General features: G+C 48.1%; 1 protein-coding gene across 5 annotated transcripts in view; it reads right to left on the reverse strand.

The window, feature by feature from the left end:
* The window catches only part of DYM (dymeclin), a 293,499-nt gene that overhangs the window by 163,500 nt on the left and 106,252 nt on the right, over positions 1–23,747 (reverse strand). For all 5 annotated transcript variants that reach the window (XR_013221124.1, XR_013221125.1, XR_013221122.1 and 2 more), the window contains exons 12-13: positions 15,947–16,060; positions 13,840–13,934 (exon numbers count right to left, since the gene is read on the reverse strand). Coding sequence is in view for 2 of the 5 variants with exons in the window: in XM_077283443.1 (XP_077139558.1) it covers positions 13,840–13,934; positions 15,947–16,060 (209 nt within the window). In the remaining 3 variants the exon portion in view is untranslated. The remainder of the gene's footprint in view (positions 1–13,839; positions 13,935–15,946; positions 16,061–23,747) is intronic.

Here is a 23,747-nt window from a genome sequence, read left to right on the forward strand (position 1 = left end):
GGCCTGGCTGAGCATCAAAAAGGAGGAAACACAGCGTCTGGTGATGTCCATGAGCTCAAGACTTCAGGCAGTCATTGCCAACAAAGGGTTTTCAACCAAGTACTAGAAATGAACATTTTATTTAAAATTATTGAATCTGTCCAATTACTTTTGGTCCCTTTAAAAACAGGGTGGCACATGTTAAGGAGCTGAAACTCCTAAACCCTTCATCCAATTTTAATGTGGATACCCTCAAATGAAAGCTGAAAGTCTGAACTTCAACTGCATCTGAATTGTTTTGTTTAAAATTCATTGTGGTAATGTCCATAACCAAAATTAGAAAAATGTTGTCTCTGTCCAAATATATATGGACCTAACTGTATATCTATCTATATATATTTTTTGCACAGGACCCCCAACTATGAGCATGTGGAAAGCCAATGCAGAAGATGGCTTCCATAGCGGCACTTCTCGTACTACTATGCTTTGTGTATATATATATATATATATATATATATATATATATATATATATATATATATATATATATATATATATATATATATATATATATATATATATATAGCCCCCAAACCCATTTCCATCACTACAATCCATGCTCCCACAATGGATTTGGACAGGGATTAGCAAATGTTAAAGGGGGCTTCTGATTTTCTACAGTAATGACATGTAGCGAGGATGTGCAATCACTGTGTGATCAGTGGTGGTCTGATCTCTGGGACCGGATGCAGTCAGGTGGCCCAGCGCTGTGAATTTCACACATAAATGAGAGGGTGGTCCGCAGCTGTGGTGGTCCCAGTGATCAGTAATCACTTTATAAAGCTTTTACAGTCCCCCCATTCTCTCTGGGGCTTTTGCAGAAGTCCGGCTGCCCACCCTAGACGTCGCCCATGTCACATCTCTTCCCACTGTGCGTGCCAACGAGCCCAACAACTTCCTACAACGCCCCCATAAGACCATATTTACCTGCTAAAAAAGACAAAATAAAGTGTAAATCCAGAGAAAATAAGTGAGATGACCCCGTACAGCAAACCTCTGAACTCGGCAGACGTGAAAGGACTTAAATGAGGCCTGGAAAAGCTTCCGGCAGCGTCCCCCCCAAACAATGAGCGCGACAGGAACAGCGAGTCACGGCGTAAAGCCAATATTAATGCAGCGGCAGACGAGGGGGTGAGCGGATCTTACACGCACAATTCAGGGCGACATTTAGGTGTAAGAGGGCGTAAAAAATACAAGGGGAAGTGGCCGAGGAATGAAAACCCGCTGATGGATGTGTGTGCACAGCCAGGATTAGGCTGCGGCCTCGGCTGCCGGGGACATAAATGGCGGCGGGGTTCACGTCTGGCTGCTTTTGTGAGAAGTGTTTATTCTTGAATTGGGGCTGCGGACAGAGTGTCATCCCTGGGGGCTTCAGAAGTGACTACACAAGAGTAAGGGGCGCAGAACTGAGCTAGGTTATAGGGCCAACCCTGCAATGTATGGGGGGGGGTCAGGCTCTAAATAAAGGGACGTGCCCTAATAAGTAACAAAAACTCCAAAACCTGGCTGACGCCCCCAATCAAGTTTCCTGGACCCCTTAAAGAGGAGTGGTCACCCCCTCTGGACATCTCTGTTATAGAACGTACAATATTCTCCATATAACAGTACCTCTGGGGCATGTTTCCTCCTAATTCTATAGCGCCGTCCCTCTGTTATTCCTCCTGGAAACATGAACACACTGAACACGAGGCACTTCCATTTCCCCCTTGTGTCTCTGGAGAGTCTGGACCTGTCGGCAGTGTCAGTGCGCAGGGGCGCACACTAACCGGTAACACCCAAAAGGCTCGTACATTTCCAGGAGGAACAACAGACGAACGGCAAAGAAACCCGTAGTTGAAATTCGGCGTGTTTTCTGATGTGGTTTTTGGTTGCTAAACCTGACGGATCTCAAATGAAAAAATAAACAAACAAGAAAAGGCACTTCAGGCCCAAAAACCCAAGGTAAAAAAAGCACCATGTGAATGAGATTTTAGAAATGTAACTTTTCAGTTAGTGCAAAATGTTGCAATATTTCCACATCCAAAGAAAAAAGAAAAAGACGACAGAAACCATGCATAAAAAAACCACGACGTGTGAACAAGCCCTTAAAGAATGATCATACGGAACATTTGCAGTTGGTTTTTCTTTTTCTTGCAGGAAAGACTTAAGAAACTGCTGGAAAATCGCAGGAAATCGTGCGGTATTTGTGCATATTTTTAGATGGAATCTCGTGCTGAAATCAGTTTTTATTTTGCAAAAGTAACGAAAGAATTGAAGGGCTGCATTTTATTTAAAAAAAAAAAAAAAAGACAAACCCAAAAATCAATTTACCCAAGAAATCAAAGACTTCAGAAAAGCACTGTGTACACGAGCCCTTAAAGCAGTAAATTAGCTTAACTTGCAGTCCTATGTAAGCAGAGGGAAAAAGATTGTAGCAAATAAACTTGGCTCTACTACTTCTCTTTAAATAAAAAAAATCCAAACTCCAAGATGCACAAAGATGACCCCCCGAGGGTGAGCGCGCGCTCGCTGATAGTCTCTGGGTGGACTCGATATCTGGGGCATGGATTCAGACTTCAATACACTGTTTGTACTTTCTTGGGGTTGGAAAAAAAACTCCCCAAAAATCTGGTTGTGCTTGGAGTAGCCGTCACCAAGGCAGAAATGTAAGTACATAAGATATCAATTTGTTGGCGTGAGCACCGCAGGGAGACAAAACGACTCTCTTTTCAAAGGAAAAGCCCCTTCCCGAGTAATGAGATCAGCATGTTGGCACGCTCAGCCACAATCTGTAATCTAAATTGAGCAGAAAGAATACAAGTAATGACAGGCTGTAATCCAGTCAAACCATTACACTTAAGAGTGAAGCGAGTCAGGCCCGGACTGGCCCAGTAAGACGCTGCCGAGACACCAGGTAGGAGCCTTCCAGGGAGCTCAGCAGCTCCCGGCTCTGTGCTGTAGCGCCCTCTTCTGGACAATCGGGGCGTAGTGCACGTATAGCGGACGCCTGGCAACAATCATCAGAAAGTGTTCCATGAGACGTGACCATACCAATTTTCATTTAGGTGAAAATAATTTGAATCTAATGGATTACTAAAAAACTTATTCGCATCTTCATAAATTGTTAGTGTTTGAAAATAGAATCACTTTTGCAATTTACTGCTTATTAAAATTTTCATCCGTTCTTCAGATATTAACACTTATTTACAGCTCGTTGCCTTGGAGACCGACCACCTCTGCTCAACCTCAGAACATGTGCAGTGCTTACAAGCTCTTTTCTATTGAGCTTGTAATCACTGTTTTCAAGCTGTCAGGTATCGCTGGTTCTCACGGTTACCTCCTAATCCCGGCCAGCTTCTGCGCAGTGCTTATGAGGTAGACAGTAGCGGTGGTCTGTTCCCTAAGCAACGAGCTGTACACAAAAGAAAAATGTGAATATCTCAAGAACGGCTGCAAATATTAATAAACAGTAAATTGCAAAAGTGCTTGTGCTTGCAAGAACTATCCAGCAAAAGCCATCTATGGGGATGAAAATGATCCTTTGATAAAAGCTGATCCCGATCAGGAAATATTCGACAATGGCCGCTCAGTGCACTTACAGGAGCGCACAGCTAATAAAGCTCGAGCCTACACTTACAGCACATACTCGCTGTACGAAAGGTATCCATCAAGGGGGGAAGTTATTACCTAGTCAGGCCCCGCCAGATGGCTATATCTAGTGGGAAAGAGACTACCACCCCCACCAGATGGATGAGGCAGGATCCTCCACAATGAGAACTACTCTGGTGGTCTACGGAACACAAGAAGGGGCCAAAACTAGGACCACTTTTTATCTATTAACACCCCTTTAAATTGGGTTGTCCTAGTCCTACCACCTATTCATGGTGCTCTTGCTCAACCATTCAGTCGCAGCTCAGTGGACCCAAGTTCTCAGGACTGATGAAAGTCCGAGCGGTCAGACCCCAAGGAATCAGCGAGTGAGATGATAATTTACCTGCCTGTTCCTCATTCCACCAGGCCTCCCACCGATAAGCAGTATATCGGGGAAGTGGACCTGGCTGCTGCTCTCTGCTGTTCATTCGCTCACCCCCATGCTTTACACTGCAGCTCTAAGCTGAAAAGGAAGTCAGTGCTTGCTGAGCGACGGTACAGCCAACAGTAAGAAAGTTACAACAGTGTATATATATATATATATATATATATATATATATATATATATATATATATATATATATATATATATATATATATATATATATATATATATAAAGGTGAGGGAGCCAGGGGTCCATTAAATCTGCATGATAGAAGGACTCAACATGTTAAAGGAACTATCCGCTTCTTACCACAGAGTCACTTAGATTCATCTTCCCGGGTCCAGTGCTGTGCCTATATTAATGGCCTAGTCTACGTTTGGCTGCAGCGGTGATACCCATTTTTAATGTCCTGGCGGAGGGAAGGAGGTTGTCACTCAGGATTTTACGGTACATTGCGTCATCCATTCTCCCATTGATGCGGTGAAGTAGTCCCGTGCCTTTAGCAGAGAAACACCCCCAAAACATAATGTTTCCACCTCCATGCCTGACAGTGGGGATGGTGTTCTTTGGGTCATAGACAGCATTTCTCTTCCTCCAAACACAGCAAGTTGAGTTAATTCCAAAGACCTAAATTTTTGTCACATCTGACCACAGCACCTTCTCCCAATCACTCACAGAATCATCCAGGTGTTCATTGGCAAACTTCAGACAGGCCTGCACATGTGCCTTCTTGAGCAGGAAGACCTTGGGGGCACTGCAGGATTTTTAACCTTTAAGGCGTAATGTGTTACCAATGGTTTTCTTGGTGACTGTGGTCCTAGCTGCCTTGAGATCATTAACAAGTTCCCCTCCGTGTAGTTTTAGGCTGATCTCTCACCTTCCTTATGATCAAGTATACCCCACGAGGGGAGATTTTGCACGGTGCCCCAGATCGATGTCGATTGACAGTCATTTTGTATTTCTTCCATTTTCTTACTGTTGCACCAACAGTTGTCTCCTTCTCATCCAGCGTCTTACTTATAGTTTTGTAGCCCATTCCAGCTTTGTGCAGGTCTATGATCTTGTCCCTGCATGTAGAAAAGCCGCGGAGACACCATCACATGTTTCTCAACGGAAGCAATGAATAGCCAGGTCTTTCACCGGGAAGGAACAACCACGGGAAGGGCAGCATCCAATAAAGGAAAACCACCTATACCAAAACATGGTATCCATCCACAGACAGCTGTTTCGGGGTATTTGCCCCTCATCAGTGTGGAGTAGGAAACTGGCTATTAGGAGCAGTGCCTAGAGAAAAGGCTATGAACATAAGGATGAATGACCTCGGGGAGATCAAAACATCCAACACCGCGGAGACACCATGTGGATGGATATCATGTTTTGGCATAGGTGGTTTTCCTTTATTGGATGCTGCCCTTCCCGTGGTTGTTCCTTCCCGGTGAAAGACCTGGCTATTCATTGCTTGCGTTGAGAAACACGTGATGGTGTCTCCGCGGCTTTTCTACATGCATTTGCATATTTCCCATAAGGGATGGGGGCAGTGTTCTGGATCACTGCGTTGAGAAACACGTGATGGTGTCTCCGCGGTGTTGGATGTTTTGATCTCCCCGAGGTCATTCATCCTTATGCTCATATATGATCTTGTCCCTGACATCCTTAGAAAGCTCTTTGGTCTTGCCCATGTTGTAGAGGTTAGAGTCTGACTGATTAATTGAGTCTGGACAAGAGTCTTTAACACTGTGCATACCCGCTTGTGTCTGTCATCAAACAGCCCCCCGACATCACAGACTGCGCAACTCCTTCACATAGCTGGTTGTTCTGCTGCTCCTGACACAGACTGGACAGGGACCAGACAGGTAAGGTGCGGCCATTGCAGCCATGGTCTCAGCCGGAGATTGTGTCGGCCGTGGACAATCCCCAGGACCGGTTCTCTGGACTTTTCTCCTCCACGTATATAACAAAATGTTATCCTGTCCCCATTATCTGCGCTTCCTAGAAAACATGCCAAGTATGCAGACAGCCCGCATCCACAGATAACGCTGCCGAGTATCGCCCTATTCATTACATGGCCAGACAGTCGTCTCATGGGAAGCAGCTCTCCCAGGGGGGACGCCACCCGCACATTAACCCTTCACGTCCACCTCTCTATGGGAAGAACCATCTGTACCAACCCTAATTTTGCCTTTATGGAAGACAAAACGGAATTGCGGAAGAGGAAAAATTAGGAAATACGTCCGACAGACGCTCATAAGTGGGGTGTCACTAGGCAGGATTCAAGTGTTTGGGATAGGTTGGATAATTACTCTAAGGGACGCTACCTATAGGTGGCACTAGGGGGAGACACTTCAGGAGAGCGCCTTTGCATACTTTTTCCAGGAGGTCTCCAATCCAAAACCAGAACTTCCCTTACCTCTACCCACAGGGGTAGTCAGAGATTTTTAAGGGCCCCATACAACAGATAAACCTAGGCTACCTTTTCCTTCACTGATCAGAACGGATAACGTTACAACTCCTGACTCTGGCATCCTAAGCTCCATGAATCCGGTAGCTCAGGATGAACATTATCACATTATCATTATCAGTGGTGTGAGCATTAAAGGATATCATCATCAAAATGCAACACTTATGCAGAGGATAGGTGATAACTTGTAGATTGGTGGGTGTCGCACCTCTGGGCCCCCACTGAACCCAGGTACGGGGCTGTGACCTGCACCTGGTACCATGGAGCAGTACAATGACACCACTCCATCTATTCACTATGGGACTGCTGGAAAAAGCAGCATAGGCCTCGACTATCCAGCAGTCCCACAGGTAACTTAGGGAGCAGAGGCATGCGTCTGCTCCTCCGTAACAAGGGAATTTCAGAGCCCCATTCTCGGGATCGGTGGGGACCCCCAGAGTCTGGACTCCCACTGTTCTGAAAGTTACCACCTATTCTTTCGTACCGGCATTTAACAGCCCAGTTCTTGGGAGTAATGGAGGTCCCAGTGGTTGGGGCCCCAGAGATAAATTTTAATCTTTTAATGCTGGGAAAAAAAACATTTAAATGAGACAGAAACTTATTTTAATAAACACAAAGTTACAAGAAATCTCCAATTTGTGCCAGGATAGTCTCATGAGCTTGGGCCGGGTTTAGAAACAGTAATGACTTTTTGGGGCGAGGTTTAAATACTGCTGGTCAGTATGTAATGTATGCAAGTTATTTTTCGGAGGATTGGACAGCATCTTCCCTTTAGAAAAGCAGAGATTGGACAGCTCGGCTTATTAGTTTTACTACATAGGTAGCAGAAAGCAACAGATTTTAGAGGACAATGCTCAAAGGGGCTGTCCGGTGACAACAAGTCCTCGCCTATGAATGAGAATTTACTGATCGGTGGGATCTGACAGCACTGATAGGTAGAACAGGAAATCACTATCCCCAATGGTGGGATTTTATCTCCAATACAACATGGAGAAGCAGGTTGGATGCCGGACCGCCGCTCCAGTCATTCTCTATGTGGCTGGTGGAAAGAGCGGAGCGCAGCGCTCACAGCCCTAAAGGGGGAGGATGAAGCGGTGGCCGGACATACGCACTGGCGCTCAATCCCGAAGTTCCCCATTCTGGTGATCGGTGCAGGTCCCAGCGGTCGGACCCCACTGACCTGAGTCATTACCTACACTGAGGATAGAGATAACTTGCTTTCACCAGAAAACTCATTTAAAGTATAGGGTTATCATAAAATAAGTTGCTGGAAGGTGGAGCGCCGAGGAAAGTGTCTGCACCCAAAGTCTGCAACGCTGGGTGATGGTGCCAGCCGGATATTGGTTGTAGGGTTAATATTTTGCACTAACTTCCATGGAAATCAGCGCCAATCTCCCCTTTATTTCTGCTGGGCCAGCGCCCTCGTTCCTCAGTCTAATAATGGCAATTGCAAAATCTCCCATAACGGGAATACATTGAGGGCCCGCCGCCGCTCCGCTGTGCACACCACTGCCGCTCGCACATCTGCATTAGATTGTTTAGCTCGCTGACTTCTGAAGAGGCTGCAGATCTGGAGTGATGAGCGCCGGTGACAGCGCAGAGGTATTTCAGGCGTCACCAATGCGCCTACTCCCCCTCTCTGTGGCGGTCTATCCTCCGGGACCTGCAACGATCGACAGAACGAGCCACTCCTGACTGCCGATTGGTCCAGGTCCCAGCGATCGGACACCCAATGATCAGTAAGCTATACGTTGGATCGTTGTGGGTCCTAGCTCTTGGATCCCTACGACTTATGGATAAGGACAATTTTCAATTGTGGTTATAACCCCTTAAAGTCTCTCGTAAGGAGCAGTTCTCAGGAGGACCCCTTTATGATGTCCATAACATTGACAAATACTTTAAAGGGGTATTTTGGTTTCCGAAATGTATCACCTATCCAGCTAATAGTTAGATACATCCAAAATGTCATACGGCATGCCACTACGTATACCATCTATGGCTTGGAAGAACCGAGGAAGAATAAAGGACCGACACCCCACTCAGGCAATCTTAAAAAAAATGTATGAAGCCTCTGACGGCAGAGACCATGGTGGATAAAGCGGAGCTGCCCCCGTCTGCATTACTATGTGCACAGTAAAGGACCTGCCGGTGTCTGCACCGTGCCCGGCCGGCCCGCCTTCTGCGCAGATATAGACTTAATCCTTTTTCCGCTGTGTAAATACCACCCCTTACAGCTGCGCTCGTCCTGCAGTAAACCCCGGCAGACGCGCTCATAAATACAGGACTATTTCCAGAGCTTGATAGAATGACGCCGTTTGATGTTTTAAACTGTGGGGCATATGACCTTAAACAGAGGGGATGGAAAACTTTGGTTCCCACATGCCAAGATTAAGCACACGTGGTCCGTCTCGGAGGGCGTTCAGTTCCCAAGAAAGGAAAACTTCAGCCATGCCAAATTAAACACTGGAAAAAAAATAACTCGTTTAGAAAATTCGCCTTTTCAACACTGGATTTTGTTGGTAAACCAATTAGCACTATAGAGGTAAACGAAGCGGGGTCTGGAGGGGAGACAATCAGGAGCGAGCTGTGGATGACGGCTTCAGTAATCCACGTTCCCAGAAGAGGACTCTGATCCCACGAAGGATTTCGGTGCACGAATTATAGTGCCGGGCCGCGGACATGGGATCACACAGAGCAGGTTTACAACGAGGCCGGTTACCGCTATCTACAAGCAATGGTTAACGGATCGGACATGGGCAGGACATCAGATATTCCAGATGAGACATTCTATTCATGGTGTTCTGATCTAGCGTCCAGTCTGGTCACCCATGGCACCAGGTCTTTATCTTTGCCCCTCGGCATCCTCTGCACCTTTTGCGCTTATCAGTCCTTGCAATGTCATGGCGCAAATTATAATCACGAGGCCTCATGCAACATGATACGGTAGGGGCCTAGTATGCAGCAAAGGCACTCAGGATGCCGGGCGCAAAAGTGGAGACCAGCTGCCATGAAAGACAGGACGCGGGACCAATAAAATTCCTCATATCTTTCAGAAATCCATTATTTCTTTAAGATTTCACCGTAAAAAAATGAAGAGTTAAACTAATAATTGTCACAAGCTTTCAGAAGATTTCTACCAGAACCGGAGCATGTACTGGATTATATCATGTGCCTGGCATCCAGCTGAAAAGGAGTCTTGTAAAATGCATTGTGAGGAGGAGCCTGTCAGCTCTTCTCAGCCAAGCAGCTTCTTTGTAATATTGATTGGCTGAGGGCAGATGCAATTGCGCCTCCCAAGTGTCTAGTTCAGCTGCATGACAGGTACAGTATGAGGAAAAACCTGTCCATAGGCTGTGTCTCCCCAGAAAAGATACTAAACCTGTCAATAGGCCGTGTCTCCCCAGAAAAGACACCAAACCTCTACATAGGCCATGTCTCCCCAGAAAAGACACCAAACCTCTACATAGGCCATGTCTCCCCAGAAAAGACACCAAACCTCTACATAGGCCATGTCTCCCCAGAAAAGACACCAAACCTCTACATAGGCCATGTCTCCCCAGAAAAGATACCAAACCTGTCCATAGGCCGTGTCTCCCCAGAAAAGATACCAAACCTGTCCAAAAGCCGTGTCTCCCCAGAAAAGATGCCAAACCTGCCCATAGACCATGTCTCCCCAGAAAAGATACCGAACCTGTCCAAAAGCCGTGTCTCCCCAGAAAATATACCAAACCTGTCCATAGGCCATGTCTTCCCAGAAAAGATACCAAACCTGTCCATAGGCCGTGTCTCCCCAGAAAAGATACCAAACCTGTCCATAGGCCGTGTCTCCCCAGAAAAGACACCAAATCTGTCCATAGGCCCTGTCTCCCCAGAAAAGATACCAAACCTGTCCATAGGCCGTCTCCCCCCGAGAAAAGATACCAAACCTGTCCAAAAGCCGTGTCTCCCCAGAAAATATACAAAACCTGTCCATAGGCCATGTCTCCCCAGAAAAGACACCAAACCTGTCCATAGGCCGTGTCTCCCCAGAAAAGATACCAAACCTGTCCATAGGCCGTGTCTCCCCAGAAAAGACACCAAACCTCTACATAGGCCATGTCTCCCCAGAAAAGACACCAAATCTGTCCATAAGCCGTGTCTCCCCAGAAAAGATACCAAACCTGTCCAAAAGCCGTGTCTCCCCAGAAAAGATGCCAAACCTGCCCATAGGCCATGTCTCCCCAGAAAAGATAGCAAACCTGTCCAAAAGCCGTGTCTCCCGAGAAAATATACCAAACCTGTCCATAGGCCATGTCTCCCCAGAAAAGATACCAAACCTGTCCATAGGCTGTGTCTCCCCAGAAAAGATACCAAACCTGTCCGCAGGCCGTATCTCTCCAGAAAAGATACCAAACCTGTCCATAGGCCGTGTCTCCCCAGAAAAGATACCAAACCTGTCCATATGCCGTGTCTCCCCAGAAAAGACACCAAACCTGTCCATAGGCCGTGTCTCCCCAGAAAAGATACCAAACCTGTCCATAGGCCGTCTCCCCCCAGAAAAGATACCAAACCTGTCCAAAAGCCGTGTCTCCCCAGAAAAGATGCCAAACCTGCCCATAGGCCATGTCTCCCCAGAAAAGATACCAAACCTGTCCATAGGCCGTGTCTCCCCAGAAAATATACCAAACCTGTCCATAGGCCATGTCTCCCCAGAAAAGATCCCAAAGCTGTCCATAGGCCGTGTCTCCCCAGAAAAGATACCAAACCTGTCCATAGGCCATGTCTCCCCAGAAAAGACACCAAACCTGTCCATAGGCCGTGTCTCCCCAGAAAAGATACCAAACCTGTCCATAGGCCGTGTCTCCCCAGAAAAGACACCAAACCTCTACATAGGCCATGTCTCCCCAGAAAAGACACCAAATCTGTCCATAGGCCGTGTCTCCCCAGAAAAGATACCAAACCTGTCCAAAAGCCGTGTCTCCCCAGAAAATATACCAAACCTGTCCATAGGCCATGTCTCCCCAGAAAAGACACCAAACCTGTCCATAGGCCGTGTCTCCCCAGAAAAGATACCAAACCTGTCCAAAAGCCGTGTCTCCCCAGAAAAGATACCAAACCTGTCCATAGGCCGTGTCTCCCCAGAAAAGACACCAAACCTGTCCATAGGCCGTGTCTCCCCAGAAAAGATACCAAACCTGTCCATAGGCCGTGTCTCCCCAGAAAAGACACCAAACCTCTACATAGGCCGTGTCTCCCCAGAAAAGACACCAAATCTGTCCATAGGCCCTGTTTCCCAGAAAAACTACCAAACCTGCCCATAGGCCTGGTCTCTCCAGAAAAGATACCAAACCTGCCCATATGCCGTGTCTCCCCAGAAAAGATACCAAACCTGTCCGCAGGCCGTATCTCTCCAGAAAAGATACCAAACCTATGCCTGGTTTTTGAATTTATGGAGCAGTCATTTATTTCTAAGCCGTAATAACTACTACGCATCATCAGCATAAGCTCAGGAAACGGCACACCATCTCTCATACGAGTATCAGACTGTTATAGGGACCTATAAACAATGATGGGCAATACCAAAATTTCATACATTTCCAGAAGGAGTAACAGAGGAACAATGCACAATTCCAATGAAAGATACTATAGAATTGCCATTCCACACAATGCTACCAGCTCCACTATACAGGTTGCTTTAAAGGGGCAGTTCAGCACCTGGATATTAATCCGTAGCCCCAGTAATCAGCTGTTTGCAACTCTCGTGGCGTACCTACTTGGGTACTGTAGCTCAGCTCTCACCACATACAGAGTAGCTGCGCTGCAGTACCCCAGAACGGCCACTATACTGTGTAAGGAGCGGTGCGGCTCTGTACACTCTGCTGATCGTGGGGGGTGCCAAGCGTCAGACCACACTGATCGGATACTGATGACTTACCCTTTGTATAAACCATCAATATCAGTCTACTGGAGAACCACTTTATTTTCGTTCCATAAACAGCGCCACTCTGATCTACAGGCTGAGTCTGGTATTACAGCTCAAATCTAACTGATAAGGCAGAGCTCGGATAATATCAAGCTTGTGAAAAGTGAGGTCTTCCCTAAGCATGCGGCCTTTGCTGCAAACCATTTCTCTGTTTTTAGAGCTTTTTTCCCCATTTGTTTTCTAAAGGGAGATCACAAATCTTTATTCTGTTCTGCAAACAAGACATTGCTTTTCGCCTAAACACCATAAATCCCCTTTACGCGCACTTTCCTAGTGTAGCCTCACGGCAGGGCTGAGTAAACACTGTAAAACCTCGAGGCTGGAGATTTAGGAGGTCTCCGGAGCTCTAACCGTCCCGTTACTACAATGGGCCATATTCGGTCCGTGACCAAAGTGTCAGTTCTGTGTAGTGACCGGAGAGCGGCAGGGTCGGATCCTTATTGGTCCAGTGATGGATGTGTAGGATCATTTTCCTCGCAGACAATGAATCTGCCGTTTGTACGAATCGTCCTATGGTACCAAGATAAAAGGGTATTCTCGGATTTGGGGTGCAATAATCCCCATCCTAACCAGGACTTCAATAGGTCACCAATATTAGATCGGCTGGGGTCCGACAACTGGCACCTCCACCGATCAGGAGGTCCTGAGACCAGAACACCACAGCGCCATACACCGAGTAGTGGCCGTTCTTGGGTACTGCAGCTCAGCTCTTATTGAAGTGAATGTGATCTGAGCTGCAGTACCCAAGTACGACCACTACACAGTGTACGGAGCAGAGCTATTCTGCTAACGCAAACTGTTTACTCAGCAAAAACTGATCATGGAGGTGTCGGACCCCACCAATGTGATATTAATGACCTATCCTGTGGACAGGTCATCAATATCAGCTCTGGACAAACCCCTTTAAGCTTAATTATTGGGCTTCAGGACATACAATGTTTGGGTTGCTCCCACGTTAACAGAAGGGGTCCCCTACTAATATCAAAAATTGGGCAGTCTCCATAGTGTTACCAGCTGTTGCGCTCCTCTCGCTGTGGCTTATGATAAGGGGGTCCTGCCTTGTGTAGAGCCGTAGTCAGGCAAGATGGCGGCACTGAGACGGTTAACGGTCAGGATCACAGCTTTTGGCAATGCCAGGGGTCCTCCACTTGTGACCACCCGATAAGTACGCTACGAGATGTCGCCTGTCTATGCATTACATGAGGGTCAATTCTTTGCAGGGTGAAGGGTCTCTGACCAGATCTGATCGCTGGGGGTACAAGGGCCGCACCGCCGATTTTCCTTCGATAATGTGTTGGCGTCACTATGTGCACAGGGCAGGACACAGAAGTAGTAGTGAGAAGGCAGCGCGCCGGGTACAATACCTGATGATCCTCTGCGCGGCGTACTGATGGAGGGAGCGGAACTGTGCGGACATGTTAGCCAGAGCCGCCAAACAATTCGTGTGAAGGTATTTGTCCTACAAGAAAAAAAAATCATCTCATTACTCAGACGGCCATTGATCAGCATAAAACAGCAATTCGGGGGGGGGGGGGGGGGGGAAGGGAAGCGTTTTATAATGGGTGACAAAAGCCAGTGTGCGCAGGTGAAAGAGCAGACCCAGGAAGGGCCTAAAAGCAAGTCTGTGCAGCCCGCGAGGCAGTGACCTCTAAAGCAAATAGACCTTTCTGTGACACTATTTGTAGTGATTCAATGATGCCAAGCCGGAATGATGTAGACCCCGGCGTACGTCTGCTGCCATAAGACCAGTGAGGGCACCGGCTCTAACCGCAAGGATCGGCCGCTGAAAACGGCACGGAGCGGCTGACAGCAAGGGGCAAAATTACCGAGATGTCCGAGCAACTGGGGTTACAAGGTCAGATAATACAAGTGTATTTTGGCTTTAATGAAAAGTTACTTTTAGGTTTTCCTGGTTTTCACCATCTCCGTTTGCGGTCAGTCAATTGTAAAAGAAAAATGCAGGATTACAGTTAAAGGGGATGTCCACTCCCCGGCTGCAACGAACCAGTGACAACACAATCGCAGTGCGGACATTGCTACTGCCGCCCCTGTCCGGGAGGGAAGCGTTTTATATTATTTATGTGGTTCTCCCGTAGTTGTAGTATTCCAGTCTTCATTATATCTGAATTTCTGAATGCAAGCACTTTCTCCAATTTACTGCTTATTAAAATTTGCAAACGTTCTTGAGATAGTAACACTTCTCTTATGTTTACAGCTCGTTGCCTTGGACACCGACCACCGCTGCTCAGCCTCAGAACATGCACAGCTTTTATAAGATCTTTTCTGATGACCTTGTGTAATCACAATTTTGAAGCTGGCCAGGATCGCTGGAGCGCGCTGCTACCTCCTTTTCCCCGCAAAGCTTAAAACCATGACAGCAGCGGTGGTCGGTCTCCTAGGCAACGAGCTGTAAACAAAAGAAAAAGTATTAATATCTCAAGAACGGCTGGAAATTTTAAGATGGAGTAAATTGCAAAAGTGCTTGTTTTTACAAGAACTATCCTGCGATCCTCATCTATGAAGATGCCGAGATACCCATATACATGAGCTGTTGGACCACTTCTGCTGAGGATTATCTCCCTACCATGTAAAAGGGGTCTTGAAAGCCCAAAATTTACATTCAATCCCCATCAAAATTCTGCAACAAGTCCTGTCTCAAAAGTGGTCGTAGAGTGGTGCAACAAGACCAAAAGGATTTGTATCTCCCTGGGAGAAACCCATGAACGTTCCTGTTGCATGACAGCAAGCGGAGATCCTGAAAAGTATCACGGAGACGGTATTATATGTACTGATACAAAAACATTTATTTGGTAAAAATTAAATTCTCCTTTATTAATATGAAGCTGCATTGTGTTTACTGTGCAGTCAGAGCAGACCCCCGGATGACCCTTTTGGGCAAGGCCTGATCGGGGATTAGGTAATGCGGTCACGCCGTAATCTGAGCCATTACAACTCATGTTCATACGCAGAACTGAATCGGAGATTTGGAGCCGGGCACCGAGGAGGGCTTGGAGTTTTAATTAAATACGTGAAGAGCGTTGATGTCACTACAAATACAGATTCCAAATATTTGCTGGCTGCCATCGCTCGCGGCCTCTCCTGGATTCCGAGCCGTGCAGCCAGCGTCAGTCAGCGGAGGGCCCAGCACCACGACACAGGAACGTGACGTCATCTGTACAACCGCGCGATCCGCTAGCTAAATTCATTTCCACCATGACGGTGATTATTGGGATTAAAGGACAAAAGAGTCCAGCATGCACCTGGGAAAAATCAGCCAAGCCCCAGGATTATACGGGAGTACAGCCCAAAGCAAGCAATGGGCGACCGCTACAATCAGGGGGCAGGAATCACTGTGCCAGGGCAATACCCGCCCTGCACTGTGGGACAATGGCCGACTGGCAACAGCACCGCCGAGCCCCAATGTGAATGCATCCATGATGGCACCGGTCACTGTGCTGCCCCCACACTCACCCGCGTGCGAGTCATATTATACTGGATGGTCCGGATCACCACCAGGATCAGCAGACTGCCCAGAGAGATCTCCGTCAGCACCCGCTCCGAATACCACGTGATGTTCTTCAGGATCTGCAGAGACAAAGCCGCATCGTCACTCACCGAAAACTACACTAGACAATTCCTATAACTGCACACAGGCTGAATAGTGAGTGCAGCTCTGGGGTATAATACAGGATGTAACTCAGGATCAGTAATGCATGTACACAGTGACTCCATTGTCAGATCGAACTGTCTCGTTGCATACACCCGCCTTTCACATGACATAAGTAGACAGATTTGCCCCTCTCACTGAAGGTGAGTGATGACGTCTATGGGGGCTGCAGCAGTATATTTGTTGTTACTGCTTTTCTAAAAAATCCTAATAATAAACATCTGAAAAGATGATTTATAGGATGAAACGTATAACTAGCGCTCTGTAGTACTAAACGCTCCACACGCAGGGGCTCAGAACTTGATAATCAGCCATTTTTACCATTGAGAGTAATAGAGAACAGATTCAGTCAGCTAGAAACTAGCACAGAAAGCGAACACGGCCAAAGCTGCTGTCCAACATTACATGTCAAATAAGCCGGGATCAATAATATGAGAAACAGATGGGAGATCAATAGACTCGCATGTGGTAATTCCCTTCTCCTGCCGCTCAGTCAGTAGACATCTCTCCCTGTAAATCCCAACAAAAAGGCCGGGCTGCCTGAGAAACTAGTTATATATTGTTGTCAAACAGGACTGAAAAGGATCCAGCGGTAAATGCTGGGAAGCCGCCCGCCGACACCGCCACAGAGAGGAGGCGGTGCAGTGCAGACCTGGGGCGATCGCGGCAGCGGCACAGAGAGGAGGCGGTGCAGTGCAGATCTGGGGCGATCGCGGCTGCGGCACAGAGGTGGCGGTGCAGTGCAGACCTGGGGCGATCGCGGCAGCGGCACAGAGAGGAGGCGGTGCAGTGCAGATCTGGGGCGATCGCGGCTGCGGCACAGAGGTGGCGGTGCAGTGCAGACCTGGGGCGATCGCGGCTGCGGCACAGAGGTGGCGGTGCAGTGCAGACCTGGGGCGATCGCAGCAGCGGCACAGAGAGGAGGCGGTGCAGTGCAGACCTGGGGCGATCGCGGCACAGAGAGGTGGCGGTGCAGTGCAGACCTGGGGCGATTGCGGCTGCGGCACAGAGAGGTGGCGGCACAGCGCAGACCTGGGGCGATCGCGGCTGCAGCACAGAGAGGTGGCGGCACAGCGCAGACCTGGGGCGATCGCGGCTGCGGCACAGAGAGGTGGCGGCACAGCGCAGACCTGGGGCAATCGCGGTACAGAGAGGAGGCGGCACAGCGCAGACCTGGAGCGATCGCGGCAGCGGCACAGAGAGGAGGCGGCACAGCGCAGACCTGGGGCGATCACAGCACTGGCACAGAGAGGAGGCGGTACAGTGCAGGCCTGGGGCGATCGTGGCACAGGCACCGAGAGGTGGCGGCACAGTGCAGACCAGGGCGATCGCAGCAGCGGCACAGAGAGGTGGCGGCACAGCGCAGACCTGGGGCAATCGTGGTACAGAGAGGAGGCGGCACAGCGCAGACCTGGGGCAATTGCGGCAGCGTCACAGGGAGGAGGTGGCACAGCGCAGACCTGGGGCCATCACGGCACTGGCACAGAGAGCAGGCGGCACAGCGCAGACCTGGGGCGATCGCGGAAGCGGCACAGAGAGGAGGCGGCGCAGTGCAGACCTGGGGCGATCACGGCACTGGCACAGAGAGGAGGCGGTGGAGTGCAGACCTGGGGCAATCGCGGCACTGGCACAGAGAGGAGGCAGCACAGCGCAGACCTGGGGCAATCGCGGCAGCGGCACAGAGAGGAGGCGGCACAGCGCAGACCTGGGGCAATCGCGGCAGCGGCACAGAGGAGGCGGCACAGCGCAGACCTGGGGCAAACGCGGCAGCGGCACAGAGAGGAGGCGGCGCAGTGCAGAGCTGGGGCGATCACGGCACCGTCACTTACTGATCCCAGTACTCTCAGAACCAAAGATCGCTCTTCTCCTTATCTGTTGTGAAGATGTGTACTAACTCTTATTCCCTGTTATCAGCAACTTCTGGTTGGGGAGAGAACGTGTCAATGGAATTATTAATAAGGAGTCTATAAATTTCCTTGCACCTTAATCTCCATTATAAAATCTGTGAATCTGTCAGCAGGTTTTTGTCTTGTAATTTCAGATCAGCATGCTGTAGGGGCAGATAGCCAGATTCCAGCCATGTGTCATTTACTGGGCTTTGTGTTACTGTTTCAATACAATCAGTGTTTTATCAGCAGGAGATTATCACTACAGTACTAGGTGTCCTGTGCCTCCTAGTCCAACCACACCGCCACCACTATTTAGCAGCTTTAAGTGGCCAATCGATGCTGTGGGGGGTTATACAGAGCTCAGCATTCTGAGCTCCACAGCAGCAGAGAAAACTGTGATTGTATCACAATTGCTGCACCCAGTAAACTAAGTGATACATCGCTGGAATCGGGGTTTCTGTCCCTACATCATGCTGTTGTCAAATTACATAGCAAAAACCTGCTGACACATTCTCTTCAATTTTAGTAGTAAATAAGAAAATGTCCATAGATATTAGTCTTATAAGTGGCGAGAAGCGGCCCCTTCCCCAGAGACGAGGGGGTGACACAGCAGCTGCATAGAGTCTTACCTGCATAATGTTACAACTCTGCATTATCTAGACCTCTAAAACCACAATACACAAATGAGACGACTCTGTTTATTATGTCCCAGTCTACATATTGAAGCTGACAAGTGAGCTACAGTCTTCAGGCGTCAAATTTAACAAGGAATTCAGTGCAGATTCAGAGCCAAAATCTGTGCTAAAAATGGCTAAAAACCCACATCACATCACATGCATGAGAATAGGGTTTCTGCAACAAAATCAGGGCGGATTTTTGGCACGGAGGGTGAAATAAGACGCACACGGCTCCTTACTTCTGCAGATTTAGACTCAGGCGTATGCTCACCCAGGCGTATGCTCACCCAGGCTACAAGAGACCCAGCGGATTTTCCATCGAGACTTTTATAAACTCGCATCATAAAAGGGAGAACTTCTGCATCTTGGCAATTTACGTAGCAGATTTTTAAGCCGAATTTCACGTAGCGGATAAAATCTTTCCAAAAAGACATTTTTGCCCATTGCTTCTCACACTACTCCCTACACAGGGCAGGATGCTTAGAAGATGTGGAACATCGGAAGGACGCTCTTAAAGCCACCAGACAGCTGGGACACAGTTTATGGCGTTAATAAAGGGGGAATGCTTCTGTTGGCAGGGTTCACACTGCACATTCTGGGGTCTCGGGGTTATTTACATGTGAGCTCGTCTCCACGGATGAGAGCCGGACATCATCGCATTTACATGAATTCCTGCCCCAGCACTTGGGAGTACAAAAAACAGGAAAAAAAAGGAAAAAAGGGTAAACTGTAGAAATCAAAGCGGGAGACTTCTGCAATTCTCTCATATACTTGGTGTTACAGTTCACCCATTCTCAGTATCTCGGCTTGCAGCCAGTGAATGGAAACACTGCACTTCTACAGCCCAGTACACACTGAACGCTTCCTACTGCTGGGAGGGTCATAGATTTGGTGGTGGCACATTTACTTATCCAGAGAATATTATGGTAATGGTTGGGCACTGGGGGTCTCACGTCTGGAATCCCCACTGATCATGAGAACGAGGGTCTTGTGTCTGATGTCTGAATGGTGCACTGGACGTGCATGCTTGCTGCCATCTCATTCCAAGTCTGTGGGACTGCAGTGTGCACCACCGATCCATTCAAGCTGGGGCTCTGTAGAGTTCTGATCTCAGGGCTGGACCCCCAGCAATCAGTAATTTATCCCCCATCCTGTGCAAGAAGGAGGGGAATAACCTTCTGGGATTACCCCCTTTAAAAGGGCTTGCCGTAAGACAACATTGGCCCATAATTTCTATAAAGACATATGATTGTCACTCTTTGGGAGCCCCAGCCCAGAAGCTTTGTTCTATGAGCTGGAGCTGAAAGCTGCTTCCTGTTTGGAGGACTAAGGCCGTCTCGAGTCATGACCACTCGATGGATGAACACTCTGTAGGAAGATTGATCTGGTGTAAGCCTAGAAAGGTCTACCAGTATAGTATTAAGACATCGGGTTGCTGATCTTCCTCTTCGCCATGTTCCTTCTGTTCTTCCCACCATGATGTCCTTCTCCAGTGATCGCTCTCTTCGAATGTTGAGTCCAAAGTAGGTAAGTCGTAGCTTGGTGATCCTTGCTTCCAGTGACATGTCTGGCTTGATTTGTTTGTTCTTCATGCCATCCATAATATTGATAACATCATTCTCCAGAGCCACATATTGAAGGTGTCGATTCTTCGATCTTCTTTCTTTATTGTCCAGGTTTGGCATCTCTATGTTACTACAGAGAAGACCAGACTAGGTCCATGGTGTGTCTTCGTCACCAGTGAAATGTTCCTTCATTTGAAGACCTTGTCCAGTGACTCCATTATTGATTTGCCCATAGCTGTTCTCCCATTGACGTCCGGTGTTGTCGCTGCATCAAGTGATCATTGATCTGAGTAGGTTGAAGCCTTTAGAACTTCCAGTTAGTCGTCGTACATCTTAAATGAATCCTGGTTGTATCTGTAAGTATTCAATATCTTGGTCTTCTTTGTGTTGAGCAGAAGTCCCATGATCGAGCCTTTCATCTTGACACTCCGTAATAAGTCCTTCATTCCATCTACACCTCTTGCTATCAATGTTGTATCATCTGCGTATCTCATTTTGTTGATAATTTGTCCAGCAATTTTGATTCCTTCCTGGCTGCCATGTTACACCACATTTCTCCAGCAGTGGCCACTGCAGCAGAAATTAGCAGCCGGCTCCAACATCATCTTTTCAAAATCAGCTGATCGCTGCAGTTGATCTCAGAATAAAGGGATATGGCTCTGACTAATGAAGACAGACTTGATGAAAAGTGCCACAGAATAAGAAGATCCAAACTCATTAAAGGGGTTGTCCGCTTTAATGCAGCAGTCGCCCTGACCTCCTGTTGCTGTTCCATTTGTCCTAAGGCACGGATAGTGAATTTGGCACTGACTGGGCACAAGGCTCGTGCTCGCAACAACCTCACGTGAGCCCCGAGAACACAAGTACAGACACAGCAGGAACGGCAGCGGATGGGAGTATAAGCGCTTTTATTTTAACTTAAGACTAGGACAACCCGTTTAAGGAAAGGGGGTACGCCTTTTAATGAATTTGTCATGTCTTTTAGTTGCTGTGTACCACCGCAAGAAATGTGCAGTCATGTTGTAATTTACCCCACTTACTTGTGGTCTAAGTGATGAAACCGTCGACCCTGGTCGATCATCACCCTGTCCCAGATAAGCTTTGTCCACCTGTCGAAAAATTAGTGGAGTGGCCCAGAACTAGTGTAAAAATGGCAAAAATTGAAAAAAAAAAATTGGGGCAACAAAAGTCAACATTTCAAACAGTTTTATGTAACGAGAGATTCCAATTTACAGGCACATGAATACATACGTAATCACATAAGACCGGACAATCCCGTTATGTTCTAGAGAAGGTTTTCGCGTTGTTAGCTTTCATGTCTCGGTCATGTGATCCTCGGCTCAGGCCACCGCTAATGGAAATTTCCACCCAAACTTTCAGCTATTTTCAGTAAAGATCCTTTAATCCATCATCACCGCTTTCCATCCAACTTACAGAAAAAAAAAATTAATCGAGCGACAACTTGTAATGTCAAGTAACAACCGGGCGTCCCTGGGAAAGAGCATTCGAGAAGCCTCGGCAGTAAATTATACAACACCGCACAAGCCAAGACTTCTCCAAATGAAAAGCTGACGAGTCTCCGGCCAAGCACCGAACATGGTGAGAAGGAGCTCAGCAATAAGTGGCCGTCGCAGAACTGTACAAAGGCAGAGAAAAGAGCCCAAATGTTTATGAAGAAGGTGCTATTAAAGGGCTTTTCTAATCTCTGGAAAACCACTAAAATACAGCAAAACAGCCCCATCTGCCTACACAACCCATCAGCACCCCGTGGGGGAATCAATGGGGCGAGTGGGCTCTGCTCCATCTCCATACAACTGCTGTAAGGTAGAAAGGGGTTAAAGTAGCGTCCCATTCTTACTGGTCAGAACAACTGGTTTGAAGGCCATTCCTTAGTGATCCAGGGAAAATGTCCCCTTCCTAGAGGATCTAGGGTAGGACAGGGATTTCACATTAAATTCCCTGGTGGTCTCATAAGAAAGAGGTAATCGTTTTATTCCTAGTGGTCTACTGAGTAAGAAAGGGATAAATTCCTTGTGGTCGAGGGTATAAAAGGGGTTATTTCATTCCCTGATGGTCTAAAGTAAGAAAAAGGGGATAGATGCCTTGTAGCATGTCATATGAAAGAGGCTATAACTTAGTGCCTAGTAGTCTATGTAAAAGAAGGCAATAAATTCCTAGTGGTCTAGAGTATAAAAGGGCTAGGATTTTTTCCCCAGGGTTCTTTAAGATAAAAGAAAAGGCACCTTTTTTAATTACTATCTCGCCATGCTTCACTGCAGACACCAACAATCCTGCTTCACTCCAGGCACCAGCGAGCCACCATCATGCTTCACTGCAGGCAGTAGTGAACCACCATCATGCTTCACTGCAGACACCAACGATCCTGCTTCACTGCAGGCACCAGCGAGCCACCATCGTCCTTCACTGCAGGCACCAGCGAGCCACCATCATGCTTCACTGCAGACACCAGCGATCGTGCTTCACTGCAGGCACCAGTGAGCCACTATCGTGCTTCACTGCAGACACCAGCGAGCCACCATCGTGCTTCACTGCAGACACCAGCGAGCCACCATCGTGCTTCACTGCAGACACCAGCGAGCCACCATCATGCTTCACTGCAGGCACCAGCGAGCCACTATCGTGCTTCACTGCAGGCACCAGCGAGCCACCATCATGCTTCACTGCAGGCACCAGCGAGCCACTATCGTGCTTCACTGCAGGCACCAGCGAGCCACCATCATGCTTCACTGCAGACACCAGCGATTGTGCTTCACTGCAGGCACCAGCGAGCCACTATCGTGCTTCACTGCAGGCACCAGTGAGCCACCGCTGTGCTTAACTGCAGGCACCAGCGAGCCACCGCCGTGCTTCACTGCAAGCACCAGTGAGCCACCGCCATGCTTCACTGCAGGCACCAGCGAGCCACCACGTGCTTCACTGCAGGCACCAGCGAGCCACCGCCGTGCTTCACTGCAGACACCAGCGAGCCACCATCGTGCTTCACTGCATGCACGAGCGAGCCACCGCCGTGCTTCACTGCAGGCACCAGCGAGCCACCGTCGTGCTTCACTGCAGGCACCAGCAAGCCACCACCGTGCTTCACTGCAGGCACCAGTGAGCCACTGCCGTGCTTCACGGCAGGCACCAGCAACCCACTGCAAAGTTCTACTTTTCTTTCTTCACGCAGAACAGAATCCAAAAACTTCTGTGGCTTATTTATATGGCTGGAGACTTATCTTTTGGTTCAGTAAAGGTTAATGTCATGGGCACACAGACCTTAAGGTGTTGTCCACTACTAGGACAATCACTACTTGATCTATATGTTTGGCCCCTGACAATAAGATAAAATAATAAAGCCCACACTCGCCTCCCATGTCTGGGCTATTCCAGCGGGTGTCTGCACTCTGTCCCAGGGCTCTCATGTGGTTGCTGCGACACGTGAGTCTAGAGCCCAATCAGGGCTGGCGTCACTGT

This window comes from Ranitomeya variabilis, chromosome 1 (genome assembly GCF_051348905.1).
Source record: "Ranitomeya variabilis isolate aRanVar5 chromosome 1, aRanVar5.hap1, whole genome shotgun sequence".
Classification (NCBI taxonomy): Eukaryota; Metazoa; Chordata; class Amphibia; order Anura; family Dendrobatidae; genus Ranitomeya; species Ranitomeya variabilis.